This window comes from Sphaeramia orbicularis, chromosome 13, assembly GCF_902148855.1.
Source record: "Sphaeramia orbicularis chromosome 13, fSphaOr1.1, whole genome shotgun sequence".
In the NCBI taxonomy this organism is placed as follows: domain Eukaryota; kingdom Metazoa; phylum Chordata; class Actinopteri; order Kurtiformes; family Apogonidae; genus Sphaeramia; species Sphaeramia orbicularis.
The window spans coordinates 26269294-26294256 of NC_043969.1; the positions used below are offsets into that span (position 1 = coordinate 26269294).

General features: G+C 33.8%; 1 protein-coding gene across 1 annotated transcript; it reads right to left on the reverse strand.

The window, feature by feature from the left end:
- Positions 1-376: 376 nt before the first annotated feature.
- On the reverse strand, positions 377-23166 carry pde9ac (phosphodiesterase 9ac). Its single transcript, XM_030152228.1, has 18 exons — positions 23098-23166; positions 18936-19006; positions 16625-16702; positions 15517-15560; positions 14472-14526; positions 14172-14242; positions 13914-14001; positions 13734-13815; positions 11077-11151; positions 10863-10949; positions 10642-10746; positions 9247-9329; positions 8802-8958; positions 5836-5949; positions 5492-5596; positions 5257-5385; positions 5082-5177; positions 377-3282 (listed from the first exon to the last, which is right to left on the reverse strand). The coding sequence occupies exons 1-18, from the start codon at positions 23164-23166 to the stop codon at positions 3235-3237; spliced, it is 1557 nt and encodes a 518-aa protein (XP_030008088.1). The 3' UTR covers positions 377-3234.
- Positions 23167-24963: the final 1797 nt, after the last annotated feature.

Below are 24963 nucleotides of genomic sequence, written 5' to 3' on the forward strand. Positions count from 1 at the left end.
GTATCAAATGTGATACAAAAAACAAAATGATATTGCAAAAATGTTTTAATAAAAAAAAAAAAAAATTGTGATGAGTTTTTATTGGGGCAGGTTTCACAGCGTTAAAGTTGTGAATATAAGAATTTTCCATGTTAATTCATTAACTCAGCAGATAGTGTTTAGGATTTTAATTGGAGAAAACTGAAGGCAACATGGAGACAACAATTTTCATGACTGGATAACTATTACACAAATAAAAAATTACAGTCATAAGAAAATTTTGAAAGGCTTTAACTGAAGGAATTCTTAAAAACCTATCCAACATTCAGTGGAAAACCTCAGCACTTCTGTAAATCGACCTTTGCATGTATATTAATAAGTTGACCAAACTTCTGCTAGTGTTTTAAATATGAACAAGCATGGAATATGTGCCAAGCCGCTGGTCAAATATCACTAATAAAAGGCCACACCTTCTATTGAAGCCAGTATCGCGTAAGCTCTGTGAGAGAAAAATTAAACACTTGCCCTTTTATCCACCATCAATGCACTTTTGTTATCAAGTCAATATTCACTTTCACATCAACAAACAGGCCTACTGAAGCATTGTGGTAGTTTTACAAGATGTGACACCCAGCCTCAAGGCAAAAAGAATAACTAAAGGGTTTTAGATATCAGCAACTTTAATTAGCATTGCATTCATGAAAACAACTTTTAACAGTCTGTTGAGTGAAATATTATCAGGGTGGATATTTCATCTGGGCGATTAATCTTTTGATGAACAATAAAGCACTCAACAATTTTGGTGTTGGAGACATTACATACACCCATCCTCAGTTTGACAAACCCTGATATCACACTTGGAAGAAGATTAAATGGTATATAACATTCTAAATGTAGCACTTATAAACAAGCAGGATACTAATATGTGGTAATAGGATCATTAATAATAATGAAGTAACAGAGAGTTGTGCAGTGTTCGTTTGTGATAAGACAGCGTGTTGTTTAGTCAGAGCATTCCTGCAGATTAATATCAACACAATCTGTCATGCTAGGTGGAGAAGGTAATGGGTAATTACAAAACAGGAACTCAAGTATGTTTAAAGATTTTCTTTCATCTCAGATGGACCAATTACATGTGGCCTCATTTTTTTTTCTATTACTGTGAGATAATCTTACAAGATAAACCTATAGGATTACATTATATGCACACAAAATGATCAGTGGCATCCATACGAACCTCCCAGACCATTAACGTGAATAAATCAATTCATGGTGAAACGTTTCAAATCAATCTATAGACTAGAAGTGAAATTGACAAACCTAAACCAAATGACACATTAATGCCTTTGGTGGTGAATCCTACTTTGTATTATTAAAATGATATCATCAGAGTAATGCAGGTGGTATTTTGTATATGTGTGTGTGTGTGTGTGTGTGTGTGTGTGTGTGTGTGTGTGAGATAAGGCCAACAGGTGAGGCAATAATCGCTCTGATCTTTCTGCAACATGTTGCCAAAGAAACACACAGTTATAAAAACACAAGAGAGTAGCTGGAGGAAAACCACCCAGCTCTCTTGTAGCTCAAAGGGAACCTGCAGAGAGAGAGGGGCGTGCTACAGGCTGAAATAAGTGGCACCTTTGGGTGGTACACGACTGGATAACTAGACATATTTCAACACATGCGGGCTGTACTGGAACCTTCAAGTCTAAAACGTGGCAATAAAAAGCAGCTCAATCAGGATGATAAGCAGAGATGATTGGTGATGTTAAGACCGTACAGGCCTCCGCTTAGGGTCACATAAGGCGTCTGTCAGAAAATTATTTACGGGAAATGATTAATTTTTCGTCAGGTGTGATGTTTGTGAAGTTGACGTTACACCTAATTAACCTGTACAAACACATGCCTATTTATTTAGCTGAATTTCCATGTGTTGATGCAGTGTTGATGTTTTTATGTGAAGACATTAAAATGAAAATAACCCATCTCATTTATGCTCATATAAATGTAGGGAGGGGTATTTTTTGTCCTATTGTTCCAAATTCCTATGTTGCATATAAATATTATTGCAACTTTGCTGGAAAAAGAAAAGCACAATTGAATACCATTTAATAAGTTATTAAATTCTCTTTGACTCAATGAGTGTATGAAAACTGTGGTTTCAAGAGATGTAAAATAATAATAATAAAAAAAGATATCAGCTGAATTCAATGATCAGTAACTGTAACAGTCAGCTAAATGTGATGTTATGGTATGTGTCTTTAAGGAGCACAACAGCAAAAAACAGCATCAATAAAAGGTCACATGCACAACTGTAAATCTATAAATGAGGAGTCCATAAACTATAATTTAATCGCTCAATATGTAAAAGTAGACATTTTTATGTTTTCACCGCTTTATCCATATATTTGTTAATTGATTTTAAACATTATTTTACTATAACATATAGTATATTTAATTTGGTCTTTTTTTTCCTAACCTAATGCATTTTGTAGATGTGTTTGATATAAAATCTGCTTTTTAATAAATATATAGATTTTGGCTCAATAGAAACTTTAGAAGAAGACACTCTGAAATATATCTTTATACTTCATATAAAGATTTACAGGATGTGACAAATGAGCAAGCACACACAGCACAGTGTACATGGATTATGAGACGTTCAAACACTTTCACATGATGTATTGTGCAACCGCTTGGTCTGTATACACCCCTATTTGATTGTGTTTTTTTAATGTGTTTATTGACTGAATTGATTGAGTACAAACAAAAAAGTAAAGGTGTGAAAATGCATTAATCTTTGGAAAACACTGTCACTGTAAACCATAACAAACAAAACTTTATTGCTTCAGTGAGGTTCAAACATTTCCCCACTTTGGTGTTTATCAGTTACTGTTGTGTTGAATAATTCTCTGTTCTTACGGCCTGTGTTACCTGGTTTTAGTTGTACATGACCATCCAATCTCAAGATTTAAGGAGAAACTGATTTTTCATGCTTGTGCTGCACTACGAATTTAAAAAAAAACAAACAAAAAAAAAACCAGAGTAAAGAGAACCACATAAACACCATAAATACACAGAGACTCCACCAGGACCCTCTCTGTTACATGCAGTGCAAAAGTCTAAGTCAAAGTTCAAGACATGCCACCTTGATGCCTAAGTTTAGTTCAGTATGTAGCCAAGCAGCCCTTTTCTTGCCCTCCTGCTCCATTTGCCGTCTTCATAACGCAGAGTAGTACGTCTTCATGGAGGCCTCACTCACTTTTTTTTAAAGTCACTCTTGAATTTGATCACAAATGAAGACCCCTGCAACAGAACAAGAGCTTGAATTACACAGGAAAGAACCGAGACCGCGAGGAAAGAAGATAAATCTACAAAACTACAACTGTCCAGAAGCTAAACCATGTCTGACCACCACAAGTTTGGTTGGTTATCATCCACCACAAACTCAAAGGTTGTTTGACTAGAATGGTAAGAAGAAAAGAAGAATTTATAGTTAATAACCATGCTGTATCTTGTCACTGTAGAAAAAAAATAACACGCTGAACAACAATTTCACCACTTTGTTTTCAGCGTCTCAGCCAGGGACAACTGTAAAATCATATTTTATCCAGAACGTCAAAAATTACATCTTTTTTCAGCTGAAAATCTTGCCAGCAGTAAAATTAGTTTCATTATTTGTTGAGATTTCCTTACTTTCACATAAGCTTTTTCAACTTCTTTTCTTTTGTAACTCACACACTCGCCAAATACCTCTCAAGCTGAACCAATTTTAAGCTCTCTAAACAGGATTAGCCTGTTGGTTTTCTTTTGTGTGAGGAAACTGATATGAACTGCTTGGTGTTAATTTGAAAGGCGAATCCAAAGTGATGAAAGTGCTGCGCAGTCTTAAAAGTCTGGTTTTTGGAGATAGAGTTCATTACAGAGAAGAGCTCGTTCAGGCATGAAGAGTTCTTTCAGACGGGGCCAGAGAAAGGCAGAGATAGAGACACTCATGGCACTAAGTCTAAACACTAAAGCACAACCAAGGAGTCAGTTGCTTTTACTTACACAGATACCACTGCACTCACTCACTGCAGAGTTTACTTCTTCTTCCCGCCTAATGACATATTTTCAGTTTTTTTCTTCTGTGCCTCATTGAACAAAAGACACACCTTTATGTTAGCAAGTGGTTTGAAGGATAGGATGTATGTATCTGTGTCCATACATGTGTGTGAGACCCCACCCACATGAAACAAAATGCATAAGTGTTTAGCAGCTCCAGGAGAAAACCTCAAACGACCCCGTGTACAATGACTTACATGCATTTATGTATGAAATAAAGGATTTCTGTAGCGCTGTCACTGTTTGAACCCTGTTAAAGTTAGTTTTTGTGCCCACAAAAACAGGTATATTCACAACAAAAACAGGTGCAAGTTTTGCATGTGGTTGTTTTGCCATTTCTGCAGGTTTAGACCTGACTTGTTTGCAGTCTTAATCACCACATACCCCCAGGTCAGAATTGAGTGCTGCACTATAGGATTGTTGTGGTACAAACCCACAACAACATTAATATTAAAAATGCATGATAATTTTACAGCAAAACATAAAAGTGTGTAAAATATGTTTTCTCCATTCTTCAGTCTGCTTTAAACACCACAGCACAAAGCTCAAACAAGTCTACATGCAAAAATAGATACAAAACCCCAATTTAGCATTTTATTAAATATATGTAGTGCTAATTAAAACACAGATTTGAATGTATGTTAAATGTTGGAATTACAACATGATAATAGTCATAATAGGTGGTTGTACATTAATGGAGAGCAAGAATAAAGAGAAAGATTACTACTACTTATACTCTATAGAAAGTAGATGACAGCTAATCTAGTGTGACACATCTACCATCTTTGGAAGATTAGATAGATAGATAGATAGATAGATAGATAGATAGATAGATAGATAGATAGATAGATAGATAGATAGATAGATAGATAGATAGATAGATAGATAGATAGATAGATAGATAGATAGATAGATAGATAGATAGATAGATAGATAGATAGATAGATAGATAGATAGATAGATAGATAGATAGATAGATAGATAGATAGACTAGTTTTTACCTCTGTCATGGCATCATCAATCTGTTTCAGCTCCTCATAGTGATCGCGAGAGTCTCTCAGTGGTTGAACCATGATCTCCTCAATCTGAGGGAAAAGCTGATGAACAGCACAAAGCAAAAATTAGTTGTTAAAATTACAGGAGAACCCATTTGTTTCCGTTCATCCAGAACCCTACCTTCATGACAGTCTCAAACATTGGGATGAGGACGAACTTAATGAATCCGATCTGAGCGGTGGGTTTAGTGACTTTATCTCTGTCCATGAAAGGAGCCACAGGGAGACCCTCAGACTTCTCCCTGTCACTCTGAAAGGCACAGAAACCATAATATTATCTGGCCGAGTAAACGTCACTTGTCTTGGATGTAGAATGCTCAGGTGTGAATAGGGGCGAAGGCTTTGGTTCAGGTCACCTGCATGAAATACTCCTCCAAAAGACAGTCCACCCATGGCTCGGCTACCTCTGTTGGCCTTACCTCATTGGAAATATCACAGCACTTGATCAGAACCATCTTCAGCTGAAAAAATAACACACACAGACACACACACACACATACATAGAACACCCACATGTACAGAATAAAGAGGGCCATTCATTATTAGATTAGCTGTACATTATCTACTGCATCTCTATGAGCACTTTTCCAATTACACTAACAGTCTTCGTCTGAGTACAGCATGTTTATTGGATGAAATCCTGCATGTGTTCAGGTCACATTTTGTATATATAATAGCTGAAGGACAATGTGATACTTACACATGTCACATGCTCTTCATTGGTGAAGTCAAAGTTGTCCACTTTTTGCTTGAAGGAGTCTAGTATCTCTCCGTGTCTGGCCATGTCAGTAGCCAGAATCAGCGTTATGATGGCCTGTAAATATGTGAATGAAATAATGGTTTGTATTAAGCACAGAGGCTTCATATGAATAGTTATGTTTGTATGCAGTATAATATTTTGTATTAGGCACAGAGACTTATATGAATAGTTGTTTGTATAATATATAATGGTTTGTATTAACCCATAAAGACCCAAATAACCACTGGTGACCAAAATCATCTACCAATATAAAATGTTTAATAACTTCTGATCCATTAAATCTATCGATCCATGTAAATAGTTGATGTAAAATATACTTTGTCGTCTTTTGATGGTGATCAGATATGACCCATTCAGATGTTCAGAAGCTCCGTAGTGAATGTGGAAACCAGTAAAACCAATGGAGTTGGATCAGGGACAGTAGATGGACACTTGATTTACATTCAGTTAATGATAAATTTTGTTTAAAAAGTGACTTTTTCTTCATTTTTCCACTGTTTCTGATATTATGATAATTAATTTCAATCTGAGCGTTTATGAACATCTACATGATCATTAAATTAAATATGGGAAAATACTTGATTTTTATTGTAGAAACGCATAATACAGAAGATAGTATTATAATAAATAGTGATAAGTCACATAAGAAAAGTTAAATAGAGAGAAAAATCCATTTTGGAACCACCACAAAAGTAACACTGGGTCTTTATGGGTTAAGCACAGAGACTTCATATGCATAGTTATGCCTTCTTTGAGTTATTTATTATTTTCTTTGAGTTATTTATTATTTATCAATATTTTGCCAGCACAATTAAGAAATGCATAGGTAAAAGATTATGTGTGCATTTGTATGTGTGTATGTACACTTGTATATTAAGATAAGATAAGATATACTTTATTGTCCCCGTGGGGAAATTTTTCTTGGACTCCGTTCAGCTGCAGTTTACAGGTGGACAGAATAAGAAAAGCCAACAGAATAAAATGGAGAAGTACCAGATGTTGTGTGTATATGTATAAATGTATGTACGTATGTATGTGTATACAGATGTAGGAGTGTGTGTGTGTGTATGTGTGTGTGTGAATAGATATATAAATATGAAAGAGTAATGTATAGGACTGTGTATTGGCAAGAATCTGACGATACAATACAAATCACAATACTAGGATCACGATACGCTAAATCACGATATATCATGATACTGTTAAAAAGGCAATTTTTTGTTTGTTTCTTTTTTTAAAATGATTATTTCCTGGGAGAACTGAATTACACCAGAAACATGCACAAATACTAAACACATTTTTATTTGATCACAACAGGATCTAATGCTCTATCACAAAATGTTTGTGTGTTCAAACTTAAATTCTGTTTTACAGACATTACAGTTAAGGATCCTGTTCAAATGTTCATATTCTATTAGTTCAGAACTAACATCAGAACATTATTTTATGCAATCCCAACAAAGAAACTAACATTATTTAATAAAACAGTGTTAAATAATAATAAATAAAATATAAACAAAAAAAAACAAAAAACAAAAATGAACCTCCACAATATCTGCATTTGAATAAATACCTAAAAATATCGATACAGTACTTTTTAATATCGATACAGTATCGTGAAGTTAAATATTGCGATATATTGCAGAACCGATATTGTCTTATGCACAAACACTAAACACATTTTTATTTGATCACAACAGGATCTAATGCTATATCGCAAAATTTTCCTGTGTTAAAACTTAAATTACATTTTACAGACATTACATTTTAAGATCCTGTTCAAATGTTCATATTCTATTAGTTCAGAACTAACATCAGAGCATTATTTTTGAGCAATCCCAACAAAAGAACTAACATTATTTAATAAAACAGTGTTAAATAATAACAAATAACAAATAAAATATAAACAAAAAAACAAAAATGAACCTCCGCCATATCTGCATTTGAATAAATACCTAAAAATATCGATACAGTACTTTTTAATATCAACACAGTATTGTGAAATGAAATATCACGATATATTGCGGAACCGATATTTTCTTACACCCCTAGTTATGTAAAAGGAAGAGGGAGATAAATATATATTACTATTAATATTTTATGGTGAAGGGGTGGGATTAAAAAAGTTGCACTAATTCCCACCCCTTTACGGGCATGTAAATTAAACTGCTCTGCTGTTCTTCTGTCTAAGATTGTCTTGATTGTTGATTTTTGTTTTATTATTAATGCTTGGCTTGTTCACATATACAGGGTGGGGAAGCAAAATTTACAATATTTTGAGGCAGGGATTGAAAGACAGTGTATGACCAATTAGTTTATTGAAAGTCATGAGAATTTATTTGCCACAAGAAAATTTACATAATAGAAAATGTTTTTATTCTATGTGTCCTCCTTCTTTCTCAATAACTGCCTTCACACGCTTCCTGAAACTTGCGCAAGTGTTCCTCAAATATTCGAGTGACAACTTCTCCCATTCTTCTTTAATAGTATCTTCCAGACTTTCTCGTAATAGTTTTGCTCATAGTCATTCTCTTCTTTCCATTATAAACAGTCTTTATGGACACTCCAACTATTTTTGAAATCTCCTTTGGTGTGACGAGTGCATTCAGCAAATCACACACTCTTTGATGTTTGCTTTCCTGATTACTCATATGGGCAAAAGTTTCTGAAAAGGTATGGATAATAGTGTTAGGTATGATTATGACATCAGTATATGTTTGGTTTCAAAACAATTGATGTAGTGCCGGCTGAGAAAAAACAACTAAATGTTCATTGTAAATTTTGCTTCCCCACCCTGTATGTGAAATTTCATTGCATGTTTGGAATAAATCACTAAAATCAATTCAAATCAAATGTTCTCCCATACATGTGGCACTGCACCCCACAGTTTTACAAGCACGTTTCACCTGTCGAATCTGTTTGAACGCCTCAGGATCCACATTTGCAAAGATGTTGCACTCAGGTAGAGAAAGGATCTGGAAGGCCACAGCACAGTGATGGTTCTCGAGTGGAGAGATGTCATTGTAGCGCACTGCCAGTTCTGTACGGGCGTTGATTTGGTACCTGATAGATGGAAGACACGGGTGGATGAATAGATGCACAGATATCACACTCCCATGAAGCTTCTCTGATAAGGGAAGTCTTTGCCTGCCCAAATTGCCCAAACAAAAACAGCATCATAATCTGAATCAGCGTGTTTTCATACCTGAACTCTCCCCACCCTGAGCTAGTTTTACAGTTCATTGACTACAGCGTTGTACAGAGGATGTCAAAACATAGTGGGGTCAGTGAGAATCTGCAGCGTTAGATCTGCCAACACCCCGAGAGACAGAGGAGTGAGTCTTGTCTTACGTGTTGTTGTATCCAGGGTGGTCCAGGTCATGACAAACTGCAGCTGTCATTAGAATACCCATATCTGTGAGAGTCAGCTTCTCCTGGACAACAGGGAAATTAAACAGAGTGAATACAACATGCAAAAGGCAGGAAATACTGTGACTTTTACTGTTAGTGTTTTAAAACGAAGATCATTTTAACCCTGAAGGAGTGCATTATTCTTTCTTTTAACCCATAAAGACCCAGTGGTACATTTGTGGCAGTTTCCAAATGAATTTTCCTCCAGATTTAACCTTTCTGAAATTATTTATCACCATTTATTATAACATTATCCTCTTGTATTTTGTGTTTATTCAGTGTAAATCATGTATTTTCCTATATTTAATTTACTGATGATGTAGATGTTCATGGAAGCTCAGATTAAAGTTGAGGGTTATTATGTTAAAAAACAAAGAAAACTGAAAAAAAAAAGTGACTTTTAAAGCAAAGATATCAACAAATGAACACAAAACTAAGCATCTACATACACTGTCATTTATCCAACTCCATGGGTTTTACTGGTGAATCAATGTTGTAGAAGATGACAGTGTTTCCATAGTAACTACAGAGCCTCTGAACGTCCAAATGGATCATATCTGATGACCATGAAAAGATGACAAACTGCATTTTACACCAATTATTTACATGGATTGATAGGATTAGTGAATCAGAAGTTATTAAACAGTTTAGATCAGTAGATGATTTTGGTCACTAGTTGCTGTTTGGGTCTTTAAGGGTTAATGTCACAATTTACAAAGTGAGTTAAATAATAATAATAATGGGTCCAATAAGCAACAACATGAAAAAGTTAATTTGCACACATCATTTATCAAGTGAGCTCATATTTCAGCTAAAGATTTTTATCTTATGGAACTGTTATTCTTTTTAAATACCATTTGAGTTACAACCAATTGTACTTTTTACACTTTAGCCATAGCTCGATTTTCACACTAAAAATTATATCTAAAATATTTTAAAATATATTTAATCTGTTGATTATACAGATGGTTGTTAAGTTTCAAGTTTTAAATTTTCATTATTTTGTGAATATTATTGATATTTATGACTTTAAAAATTTGTGAGTTGCTTAAAAGGTCCTGTCCATGTGTTACCACAAAAAAACCAATTAAAAATTTCCAAGTCACTTATAATTCAGATATTTGAGTGAAACTTTCAGAAAGTAATGATCTTTTGATACATTTTGGGTGATGCATACAATGGTAAAGAGTCAAAAATACATGCATATAAGTTATTCTGCTTACATGACAGAGACTGTTGAACATGAGATGTGTCCATGTGTTACCAATTGATCGGACCCTAATAATAATAATTATGTTGTCATGCACTATCATAGTGTAAACATATCCACTGTACCTGTAGGTTGCAGAGGTGAATCATGCCGTACATCATTTGACTAACACAGAAGCAGTGACGGAAGTTGTGAAAAGGGTTGTTGCGGTAGTTCTCTTGAATCGCCAACTAGACGGGAGTAAAATATTAATTCACTGGATTAGAAGCAGAGTCTCCAGAGAATAGTATTTCCATCCATCACTATATTCTAATCTCTGACAGAATGCTGATAGGGTGTATTTTACCAGCCAGCGTTTCAGTGTAATCGGATTCATGTTGAATTCCTTCACCAGCCCCAAGTCATGGTACATGTACTCCAGACAGCTGAGCATCTACAGCCATAAACACAGAGATAAGACACAGAATTATCAGATATCGGTGAAATCACTCACACTGTTTAATGACTGAGAAAATGGATCAGTTAAATAATAGGTGTATGACTGAAAACGTCAAACAAACCTCATTATGTTCCCAGTGCCAGACGTCGAATGTTGGCTTCTTCAGTGCCTCAACAGTCTCCTGTGACAGCGTGTACTGCACAAAACACCGAATAAAACCATCATAATTAAAAAAAAAAAAAAAAAACTGTGGAAATTTAGAAATTACATTTGTCTCATGGAAATTATAGTGGAAAATCTGACAAGTTATGCTTATTTTAATCCATAAAGACCCAGGGCTACTTTTGTGGCAGTTCCCAAATAAATTTTTCTCTATATTTAACCTTCCTTAAGTGATTCATCACCACTGATTGTAATATTATCCTGCTTATTTTGCATTTTTTTCAGTGTATATCATGCATTTCCATACATTTAATTAGTGATCATGTAGATGTTCGTAAAAGCTCAGATTAAAGTTGAGGGTTATCAAATAAGAAACAGAAAACTGAAGAAAAAGTGACTTTTTCAGCTGAATGTAAAACACGTGTCTCTGTCCGCTGTCATTGATCCAACTCCATGGGTTTTACTGGTGAATCAGTGTTGTAGAAGATGATGGTGTTTCCATGTTCACTAGGGAAAGTTGTGGTAAATTTGACTGACTATTAACCCATCTGTTTTTAAGTGATTAATCACCATTTATTAGAACATTATCCACTATATTTTTTGTGTTTTTCAGTGAAAATCAGGTATTTTCCTATATTTAGTTCACTGATGAAGTAAATGTTTATAGAAGCTCAGAATAAAGTTGAAGGTTGTCACATCAGAAACAGAGAAAACTGAAAAAAAGTTACTTTTTCAGCAAAGATATCATTAACTGAACGTAAAACAAGTGTGTCCATCCACTGTCATTGAACCAACTCCATGGGTTTTACTGGTGAATCAATGTTGTAGAAGATGACGGTGTTCCCACCTTCACTATGGAGCCTCTGAACGTCCAAATAGGTTATATCTGATGACCATGAAAAGATGACAAACTGCATTTTACACCAATTATGTACATGGATTGATAGGGTTAGTGAATCAGAAGTTATTAAACAGTTTAGATCAATAGATGGTTTTGGTCACTAGTTGCTGTTTGAGTCTTTATTGGTTAATTTAGGAATTTTAGGAAAAAATGAATTACAGTTAAAGTGAGTTTGTAAGATGCAGTTGTGCGTGCTTTATTCTTCTCAGTATAGTTAAATCTAAAATGATGACATTTTAATTTAGCATTTTCACTCTATTATTGTGGTTAACTCAATGTATTATCCCTGCACGGACACTCAGTCTCTGCATTTTCCCCGTACTAAAACACACACAGTACATAGCATTAGCATTTAGCACATTAGGAGACAGCTGAGACATGTAGGAAAGGGAGTAAAAAGGATGGGCTGACATGTGGCAGACAGTCTGAGCTAAAAGGCCTCAGGTTACAGGAGACACACCCTGAGCCACTGGAACCATGGGATATCTAAGTTAAAATGAAATGCAGTTAATATGCTTATATTTAGCTCATGGCAAAAACAAAACAACTCATTAAGCGTGATTAAGAATATGCCTAGTTGCCTTTTTTTTTTTTTTTTTTAAGAAAATTAGCAATTAATAATAATATTTGCACATAACAGGTGTTATTACACTAGTATTGTAGTCTTATACTAATATTATTTTACCTTTGTCACCTACTGCACCCTTGATACTTTATTTATCCCTTAGGTCCTCCTCAGGCATTTTTGTACATTTTTCTTTTTCTTTTTTTTTTTTTTTTTTTATATTTGTTGATCATTTTGGAGCGTTGCAGCTTTTGCATGAAATTTGGCAGAAATGCTGCTTTTTAGCTATATTTTTGAAATCCAGAATCTTTTAGTCTTAGATGTGATTTATCTTCCCATGATGCATTTTGCACCCTCTGGTTTCCTTCATGGACAAAAATGTACACACACACAAAATATGCTCTAAAATCATGATACATTAATATTTTTCTTTTCTTTCTTTCTTTCTTTCTTTCTTTCTTTTTTTTTTTTTTTTTAAGAAATATCTTAAACAACTTCGCCCCTGCTCAAAACTACCAAGCATTCAACAGTTTTCAGGATTTTAACCCTTTAAATGCCAGTTTAATCATTTGAATTCTGAGAGATTTATTGCAAAAAAACAAAAAACAAAAAATGCAATATATATTAATATTTATTAAAAAAAAAAAAAAAAAAAAAAGCAAGAAAAAATTTTGACATATGATGATTCTCTAGTTGTTTTTGTGCACATTTTTGTCCACAAAGTTAAACAGTGTATAGTAAATTTGAGGATGACATGATGGTTAGGCTATTAATATTATTATACAATTTTTTGTCACTTTAACAATTATTTAATATTTTCTCTCTTTTTATTTTTCTATTGTATTTGACACATATTGTCTTGTGCTACTGTACATGAAGTATATCTTATCTTATCTTATCTTATCTTATCTTATCTTATCTTATCTTATCTTATCTTATCTTATCTTATCTTATCTTTTTTTTATCTTAGACCCATGTAACAAACTCAGAGAAATCAAGCATACATTATTATTAAATTTAAGTATATGAATGACAAGGAAAGGAAACTCAGTGCAAAATTAAAAGACTGGTATATTTAAGTTATGTGTATTATGTAATTTAAGCTGGAGCATCGTTTGCATGTATGGTGGTGTCTTGTAAATGGACTTACCTTTGGGTAATTTGGGACATCTCTTCGAGGAGTGACCTTCTTCCCATCGTCTGAGAAGTTGTATTTGCAAGGACAGTTCACTCTGAAGTGAAACAGTAAAAATAAAATTACAAAACTGTTGTCAATATTTGCATTTTATGAGAAATTTGACATGTGAGTTCTACTGGATGCTCATTTCACCTGCTGCCACCTCTTGAGGTCATCTCATCTCGCAGCTTCTTCAGATCATTTTTACACTTCTCAATCTCCACCACCTTCAGACCCTCCACTGAAACATGACAATAACAAATGTTTATTTAACTACAGGAAACATAAAACTCCCTAAAAGTTTGACATTTGATCTGACTTTAAATGGACACATTTCTGTTTTTTTAATTACAAACTTATTGATTTTCTATGTGATTCTGTCAGATAAACTATATGAAAGGCACCACCTACACTCCACTCTCTTCTCCAGCATGGCTAGTCGGTTGGTGACCTCCGTCTTTAACTCATTAATGCGAAAGGCTCTGTAAGAGGAAAGCAACTGATTAAAAAAAAAAGACTGAAGAGCCTGGCACGTATTTATGTTGAATGAAAAAAATAAAATTAATAGTGTCTTGAAATGAGCTCTTGCTTCACTGGGTGACTGTGTGAATAATTGCTGTGTGTTTTCAACAGGCATTGGTGTCAGTTAAGTGTGAGGTATGTGTGAGGGTGGGGACGACCATACCATAATATAAACAACCGAGGCTTTACCTGCTGAACTGCTCGGCCACCTGGGACAACACATTCTGAAACATGTCCTCCTTTTCTGCAGACACAAAAATGCACACCTGATAAATCACTGTGAACAGCAGTCTCATTACCAGGCTTCCTATGTTCATGCTTATGACTTTATGATTACTTTTTTTTTTTTTTACCTCCTAAGACCCAGCTATGGGTTTTCTGTCCACATTTGTGGACAAGAGTTTTACAACTTTTACAAAAAAAAAAATAATGGAAAAAAATAAAACTGTCCACCACAAAGGGCATTCCATACAATTTTAAAACTGCATCTGAAAAAACTGTTGCATCATGATGTTTCCAATATAGGCACTTATTTGATAAAAAAACAAAAAAAGCTTGTACTTTGCTGAATTTTCCTGGGTCTTAAGAGGATAAATAAATCTTTTGATTGGATTTTTCGTACACACATAGCCATATCTGACATGTACAATGTTTCCAGGTGTTCTAGTTGAAAGGTAATAGGAAGTTGTCTTCTACAATGTATACTGACAACAGCAACAGTTTCAATCTAAGCCAGAATGGTTTCTGTGACTGAACCATAATTAACCATTGTCCCTCTACACTCACTATTAAGAGAAAAAAACAAAATAAAACAAAACACACACACACACACACACACACACACACACAAAACAAAAAAAAAAACAAAAAAAAAACAAAAAAAAACAAAACAAAACAAAACAAAACAAAACAAACAAAAAAAAAAAAAAAAACAAAAAAAAAAAAAAAAAAAAAAAATATATATATATATATATATATATGTATATATACAAACAAAAAAACAACAACAACACATGACCACTGCTGAATTTACAAATAAAACAAAATAAATTAAAACAAACTAGAGGATTGGGGGGGGGGGTTCTATCTAAATACTCTATGAAGGGCTGCCAGGTTTTGTTGAAAACATCCCTAGAACCCACAATTGAGAAGCTTATGATTACTTATAATAGCTTTTTAGCTGCAAGTGTGTGCAAGTGAAGCTTTATAAAGGAAATAAAAACATCTGCTTTACCTCCAAGCTGACCAGTAGACAGAGGGACGACTTTGTACAAAGAGCTGGGAAGAATTCAGGAATACATGTTGTTATTTTGAATTTGCACATATGAAGTATTTTTTACAGTTAAATCTTACATACAATGACAAATTAAAAGAAACAAATTACATTTAGTTGCTTAATAAGTCAACACATCATGTTCAAACAAGCCTAAGCATTGATTCCTACAAGTTTCTGATTTCTGATGGATGTACGCCGTTGTTTTCCTTCTCATTTATGGATTTTATAATAGTAGTAGTGTAGTTACCGGAACATCGACTGGGTTAAAATCTGCTGAGTGTGAAGGGCTCATCACTTTCATATTCATCAAACCATTCATCGACCCCAGGCCAGAATGACAGTGTCCCACCCCTGTGGATGGGGGGGCACTGCCATTCTAGAGGAGACCACTCCCAGTGTTTTTCCTTCATTTGTCTCTCTTCTCATGAGGTACTTCATCTGCAGCAAAATGGACTTCATGCCAAGGTTATTGTGCTTTTTCCAGGTCAAGTACCAGCTTTTGTTGTCACTCATTTAATTAAAAAAAAGACCTCAAGTATTTTTGTGTTGATTTTTAAGTGAGGTTATTGCTACATTTAACCTTCCCCATGTGATTCATTTGTATTTATTATAATATTAATCAGTGCATTTTGCATTTTATCCAGCAAAAATCTGGTATTTTCTCACATAATATTCAATTCACTGATCATGTAGATGTTTATAAGAGCTCAGTAAATTCAAAGGTTATTATGTCAAAACAGAGAAAACTGATGGAAAAGTGATACTTTCAGCAAAATATGTCATTCACTAAAAAAAAAGTACCTACAACTATAACAACTACATGGATTTTATTGGTAAATCAGTGTTGCAGAAAATAATGGGGCCTTTGAATAGGCAAATGAGTCAAAGCTGACGATGATGAAAAGCTGAGAAAACTGCATTATACCTGAATTAATCAATGTACCGATAAGACCAGTGATTCAGAAGTTATTAAATATTTTATATCAGTAGATGCTTTAGGTCTGTTTTAGGCTTTCATATACATACAATACAAATACAAATGTGAAAAACATCAGACTGCTGTTACTTTGGAGTGTTGGTGGGCATGGTGGGATCTATGGAGACCAAGGCACCTTCTGGGTCGATCATCATGATTGCAGTGTTCCTGTAGCAGGAGAAGGAAGATGTTTAGAAGCTGCAATTTGGATACTAGGTCCTGCAAAAAAAAAAAAAATCCAACAAAAAAACCCCAAAAACACATACACACATATGTAGGTAAATTTGACTGAATATTTAACCTCAAAAAGCCTAGTGGTACTTTTGTGGCAGTTTCCAAATGAATTTTTCCCACTATTTACCTAATTTTAAGAGATTTATCACCATTGATTAATATGTTATCTGCTATTTTTTTTTTTTTGTTTTTCAGTGAAAATCAGGTCTTTTTCTGTATTTAACTCACCGATCATGTAGATGTTCAAAGAAGTTCAGATTAAAGTTGAGGGTTATCATATCAGAAACTTTTTCAGCAAAGATATTGGTAACACTTTATAATAAGTACACATTATGAAGCATTAGTTAAACATTAACAAATACTGAATTCATTATTTATAAAGCATATTTCTGACATGTATACTAATTAATATATGGTTTATAAGCAGAGTTATAATGGTTTTACACACCACTAATAAGCTCATCTATAATGTGCTTGATGATTGTATTTTCATACTTAGTAAATTATGGATTCAGCATTTAAAAATTTAGTATTGCGTCACTTACAAACCAGTTATGATGTGCATTTATGCTTGTACATACACTATTCAGACATGTATTAATGGTTAGTGAATATATTAGTGGGTATTTTATACTAACTCAAAATTTATTTTCCAATAGATGTCCTATAAACAGTTATTAATACAGGAATTCATTATTTCAGGTAGTTATAAAGCACTTACTACTCATTAATTAAGTCTATGGTGTGAGCTCATCTAAAGTGTGGACTATCTGTGCCATCTAAAGCATTTACAAATGAGATTTAAAGGTTGGCCATGTGTAAAGACTCATAAAAGTCTCAGTTATTCTAACAAAGGAAAGACACAGCACATGGGATTATCAAACAAACTGCATGACTGAATGATGAATGATTATGATCATGAATGATGAGTAAAACATTTATAACTGTGCTTATGAACCATATTCTAATGAGTATTCATGTCAGAAATATGCTTTATAAGTAATGAATTCAGTATTTGTTAATGCTTAACTAATGCTTCATAGTGTGTACTTATTATAAAGTGTTACCAAGATATCAATAACTGAACAAAACAAGTAAAGTGTTTTTACTGGTGAATCAATGTTGTAGAACAGGGGTGTCAAACATGCGGCCCGGGGGCCAAAACCGGCCCACCAAAGGTTCCAGTCCGGCCCGTGGGATGAATTTGCAAAGAGCAAAAATTACACTTAAGATATTAACAATCAAGTTGAGGTTCCACATTAAGAACAATGTGATCTCAACTAAAATAATAGCATAATAACCTATGAATAATGACTCCAAATGTTCTTAGTTTAATGTGAAAAACATAATATTACATTACACCTATAAATAATGAACTCCAAATTTTTCTTTTAGTTTTTGTGTAAAAACTTGCATTGAATTATGAAAATATTAACATTTACAAACTATCCTTTAACAATAAAAATGTGAAATGTGAAAAACTTAACTTTTGAAAGTTAAATTTTAACATTATTCTTCCTGTTAATAAATATTTTGTGTCTTTGCACATCCAATCTGTAATATGCATGTGTAAATGATAAGTTGAGGAGTAACATTGTTAAAATTGCACTTATTTTTCCTCAAGAAATTTCATTTTTTTCAGGTTATTCACATCATTTTGTTTGGATAGTTTGTAAATGTACATATTTTCATAATTTAATTTTGAATGCAGTAAAACAAAAAGAAAAATTTGAAGTCGTTATTATTTACAGGTTATTATGCTATTGCTTTACTGATCCGGCCCACTGGAGATCAATTTGGGCTTAATGTGGCCCCTGAACTAAAATGAGTTTGACACCCCTGTTGTAGAAGATGAAGGTGTTTCCATGGTAACTACGGAGCCTCTGAACATCCAAAAGGGTCATATCTGATGACCATGAAAAGATGATCGAACTCTATTTTACACCAACCATTTACATGTATTGATAGGATTAGTGGATCAGCAGGTATTAAACATTTTAGATCAGTAGATGCTTTTGTCCACTGGTGACGGTGTGGGTCTGTATGAGTTAAATACAAGTCTATTGTTGGGTACATGAATGCATAAATGAATGAGCAAACAAATTAACAAGCAAACAGGGCAACATATGAATATTATCGTTTGCATTTGAAAGCAGGTGGAACAAACCTGGGGATGTTAGATGAGGAACACAGGAGCTCCTTGATGTCACATGGACTGCAGTGTCGACTGAAGACCACCTGTGGCAGACATACAGGTGACTTATTGTTCAAGTAGAGTAAGTAAGAGCGCTCTCCTTTTAGTTTTTATGACTTATACATATGGAAACTATGGTCGAAGACTGTGCATATAAAGGGACTCATCCCACCCCGGTCACCATCTGTTTGACCTGTCGTCCTCTGGCAGATGCTACAGGTCCCTCAGAACAAGAACAAACGGATTCAAAGACAGTGTCACCACACTTAACTGCAATAACTCTGTAATAACTCTGTGGTTCAATAATAACTCTGGTGTTTCTTCCTGTTCTACTGCTTCCCTCAGTGCATAATTAGAGTCCCTTCCCATAGTGTGCAATAATCCCTCAAATGTGAATTATGTTCAGTAAATATAACCGTGCAATATTCTTCTGTCCTGCAATAACAATGCAATAAATATTCAATATTAACCAAAAATAAATTCACTACTTTTATAAAGACCTGGTTCATAGGTATACATATTGTTTTACATAGATATACATATTGGTTTTTATAGGAAATAAGATAAGACTTTATTTTTCCCACCGTGGGGAAATTTCACAGTTAGCAGCAGCAAAAATACAACAAGCAAGTGCAGAAAACAGACAGAAAAAAACCACAAACGAGTGAAACAATGAAAATATAAACAGAAAAATAAGAAATTTAAATACATTCATACTGTTAATACTGTTAAATACTGCTGTTCATACAGTTAATATTATTCATAGATACACATACTGTTAATACTGTATATTTTGACTATTTATATTTTATCCAGTTTTATTTTTTATTTTTTATTCTGCTAAGCTCTATTCTTATGTTACTTTGTTAAATTGTACACTTCTAAAATATTTTCTTATCTAATTTTTTTGTTTTTTGTAATATTATGTTCTTATTTTTGTAGCACTTGTGTTTGTAAATATTGCTGCACTGACTGGAGATGCACTCCTAATTTTATTGTGCACATAATGACAATATTCGATTCGATTCCTTTTGTTTTGATTCGATTTGATTCAATTCAGTTTGATTCTATGTGATTTGATTCAATTCTATTTGATTCTGTTTGATTTGATTCAATTCTATTCTGTTTGATTCTATTCAAATTCGAATTGTGTTAATTGTATGTTCTTTATAAGTATGTGTTTTGTACATAACTAAAATAAAAAAAAAAAAAATTCATTCATTCTTTTATTCATTCTATTTGATCTATTCTATGTATTCTATTCTAAATGATTCTGTGGCTGTGGGGAATAAGATTGCATATTAGTAGAAGTATTTATCATCCCACTATATGAAACTTTGTCCATCAAATTCAGCGAAGTGGAAACTGTGACGTTCAAAGACACACCTGCACACAAACAGCTGCTGTGGTTTAGATATAAGGCTTCAGTGTTCTGACAGGGAGGGGTGAGGTCACATTTCATGTATATTTAAGATACCCCCAGTCACATGGGAATGTAAAGAAACTTTTATGGTTGAATATCAGTGCCGAGACCTCTGAGGGGAAGAAAGGGACAGCTGGAGTGTGAGAATCCATGCAGATCTGGACGATAGCATTATCCACGCCTGTCATGTGAAAACAAATCAGCTCAGTTTACTCCTCAATATGTACAGTATGTAGTGTACACAACTTATCTGTGGAGGATTAACGCTGTAGAGTGGATGCATATGCAGTACACTGAGTCAAATGTGTGTCTCTGCATCTTGAAGGGAGCAGGTGTAGCAGACAAACGTTCAGCCTCAGCCCGTGGACTCGGGGCTCTCGAACAGACATGTGTCAAATCCAGTTCTGTACTTGAAACACTCTGCGTCACCAGATCAGCAAGTGTTGCATTAATTTGTTCTTCAGTATAATCGAGAAAGCTGAAACATTAAACTTCAGCTTGTGGTACATTTCTTACAAACCATCAAAGTGATCACAAAGCGGATTTGTAAGATTTTACTTAATTTACTGCAGATTTTTTTTTAATCTTGTATCAGATTTTCCTCAGATGTTTACGACTGCTTTTTCTCATTTAACCCTTTCATGCATAGTGGTCACTACAGTGGAAACCTATTCTCCAGCTCTTGTACGTTCATGGGTTTAATTGTTTTAGTTCCATGTCCTCCTGAGACCCAGCAATGCATTTTTGTCCTCTGTAGGGAACAAAAGTTTGACAGTTTTATTTTTAAAAAAATGCTGTTCATTACGAAGGACATTCCATTAAAAAGTAAATAAATGAAAATAATTTTAATAATGTATCTGAAAAAAACTGTTACATTATGCAATTTCCAACCAAGATGACTGTTTAATGTAAAAAAAAAAAAAAAAAAAAAAAAAAGCTAAAAATGTTCACTTTCCTGGGTCTCAGGAGGATATCAACCAACACAGTGGACACTCATGCATCATCTGCACTGACATTCAGACCATGACTGTAACTTTGCTGTTCTTGATAAACCTGATCTGCACTAACATGTTTGAGTGTAAATCAACTGCTAATTTTCTCAAACAAAGTTTTTTTTTTTTGCGTATTATCTCCACAACTAATATTAGAATATGATAAAATGTGTGAAAACATGAGATTATCTGCATTTAAAAAAAAAAAAAAAAAAAAAAAAAAAAATATATATATATATATATATATATATATATATATATATATATACACACACATATATATATATTTCATAGTTTTCACACAGTATATCACTTTATGATGATGGGTTTTAAATATATGTTTCTTTGCTTCAAAAATCTAATGCATGCTGTCCAGCTGAGTGGACATTTTTGTAACTCTGTGAAAAATAGATTCATAAAAAAAATTCAATCACATTGTTTTTTTTCATGCCTAAATAGGAATAAAAACACTCAGGAAAAAAAAAAAAACCATCTTGATTAAGGTTCTCATAATTCATGCATGAAAGGGTTAACCCATAAAGACCCAGTGTTACTTTTGTGGCAGTTCCCAAATTAATTTTTCTCTATATTTAACCTTTCTTAAGTGATTTATCACTATTTAGTTTAAAATAATGCTCCATATTTTGCATTTTTACAGTAAAAATCAGGAATTTTTTCTATATTTAATTTACTGGTCATATAGATGCTCATAAAAGCCCAGGTAACAGTTATTATATCAAACACAGAGAAAACTAAAAAAAAAAGTGGCTTCTTTACTAAAATATATCATTAACTGAACAATCAAGTGTTTCCATCCTCTGTCATTGATCCAACTCTGTGGGTTTTACTGTTGAATCAGTGTTGTAGAAGATGACGGTGTTTCCACGGTAACTACGGAGCCTCCGAATGTCCAAATGAATCATATCTGGTGACCATGAAAAGATGACAGACTAAATTTTACAGCGATTATTTACATGGATTAATAGGATTAGTGGATCAACAGGTATTAAACAGTTTAGATCAGTAAATGGAGCCGGTCGCAGGTGGATGTTTGGGTCTTTATGTGTTAATAGACCTGAGCTCTAATTTTCCTTTTCCACATCCCTGATTTGTAACGCAGCAGATTTGTAAGCTGTTATCAACAGGTGTTTGGTTCTGTCATTAACACCTGTATCTAACACCAGCTCTATAACACAATTTATTTTTAGCTGCTCCTCAGGTGAGTCCAGAGGGAATGCCTTGTGCACTCATCAGGACGATGAATTAAAAGCTGAATCATTTAATTGCCGTTGTTAATGTTGTTTAAGATTGCTCCTAGAATTCATTACATTAAGTTCTAATTAATTTCTGAAATTAGAAAAGAATATCAATGCAAAGGGGGAAAGTTATAGGGCCTTTAATATTTTAATCTGCTATTATTTCACTTTCATATAGTTTTATTTTATGAGTCATATTCACATTATGTGGGAAATTACCTTCATATCAGAAACATTTGTACATTTTTAGGCATTACATAACATAAAATCAATAAAATATGTTTTATTGAAAAAAAATCCTGAACATCACATTATTTTGGTAAATATGTTATATATATATTTTTTAAACTAAACATTCATTATTTTATTGTCTATTGTTTCTTGTTCATTATCTTGTTTCGTTCCACTGAATTTATGCAACTTCAGTAACTAAAGCAGGTAAAAAGTGAAAACCTCTAACCCACCTTCTGCACTTTTCCATCCACATCCAGGTAGATGGTTTTGGGGGCATAAGAGGAGGAGCTGGAGCCCATGTTGACCTCCCTCTCCTCTCTTTCACAACAGCAGTGATACTGGATTGAAACACTGATCGACAAACGCAAAGACTCGGCAAAAGTCCTCTGGACAAACAAAGACAAACAAAAGAGAATGGAAATATTTTTCCTTATTCATGCATGTGAGCAAATACTAAGGAAAATCAATAAAAAGTAAAGTTGAGCAGTGAAAAGGAGCATCTTATGTTATTTAAGAAATGACATTTACATTCATTAATTTATGTAACTAACATTTTTTTCCTAATAGTTAAGAAATATCACATTTAATGAAACAGCAAACAAAACACAGATGGATGAAATGACTATTAGACTAATTTAATAAGCAATTACATCTCTGCCAAACTCACAGTGTCAGCGATGCGGCTTCCCTTGTGCAAAGTGAAGGTAATGTCCCAGGTGCTGAGGGTGCAGCTGACTCACATGCAGACGGAAACACAACACAAATGCAAAGGTAAGTTGCAGAGGAAGAAAGAGACAGGCTGTGAGTGGTGGAGGAGGTGATGAAGGGTATGGGGTGAGGGAGACAACGGAGTACCATGAATATAACTGGCACTCTTACTGGTTGCCGGGGGACTGTTACTATGGTGAAAAAAGAGAAAACCCTAATGTCTTAAGTGGCAAAGGGTATTTACCTGATGTGTTCGCAGACCTCTTGTACATTATGCATCTATTTTGAGGATTTATCAAACTAAACATTAAGTGGTTACTCTGATTGATGACTGACTTGAAGATATTAACGTGTGTTCTCGACTACCTCAGCTAATTCTGGCCTCTACGTATGATGTAAACACTGATTACAGCGTTCGACCATACATGGAAAATGATGTCTTCTTAGGTGAACTCCAGCTAAGGCCCTAATTTAACCCATACGGACCCAGTGTGACAGTGGTTTAGCACCATTTATTGTAATATTATCTTCTGTAGCTTGTGTTTTTTTCAATAAAAATGAGGTATTTTCCAACATTTAACCCTTTCATGCATAGTGGTCTCTACAGTAGACAGCTATTCTACAGCTGTTCTCTTGTATATTCATGGATTTTATTTAGTTTCACATCAGCCAATGCAGTGGACGCCTAAGCATCATCCCATACACTGTAATTCATACCATTACTGTAACTTTGCTGTTCTTGATAAATCTGATCTGCAGTAACAGGTTTGAGTGTAAATCAGTTGCTTATTATTGTGAATTTCCCCATTGTGGGATCAATAAAGGAATATCTTATCTTATCTTAGACCGTAATTAACCATTTTTCTTGAACAAAAAGGTTTTTTTTGCATATTATCTCCATAAAGTGAGTAATAACTAATATTAGAGTATGTTAAATGTGACAAAACATCAGGTTAGCTGCATTAAAAATAATTTATTTCATAGTTTTCACACAGTGTATCAGTAAAAATATGTTGTCTTTGCTTCAAAAATTAAATACATGATGTCCAGCTGAGTGGATATTTTTGCAACTCCATGAAAAATACGTTCATAAAATTTTTTTAAATCGCATTGTTTTTTTTGTTTTTTTGCCTAAAGAGGAATAAAAATACTCAGCAAAAATATTTTGATTAGGGTCAAAAAATGGTAGTCAAAATCTCTCTGAAGGGACATTTTAGAGACAATTTGACCCACATTTTTACTTTGAAATTCATTTTTACTTCAGTTGGACCATAAGGGATTATCCAAAACAACGAACTACTTTGTATTGAAATAAATGTTGGAATGACAATCAATTAAAGTTTGCTCTCTAATGGGACATTACTGTGTTTTGACCTATTAAGGTTCTC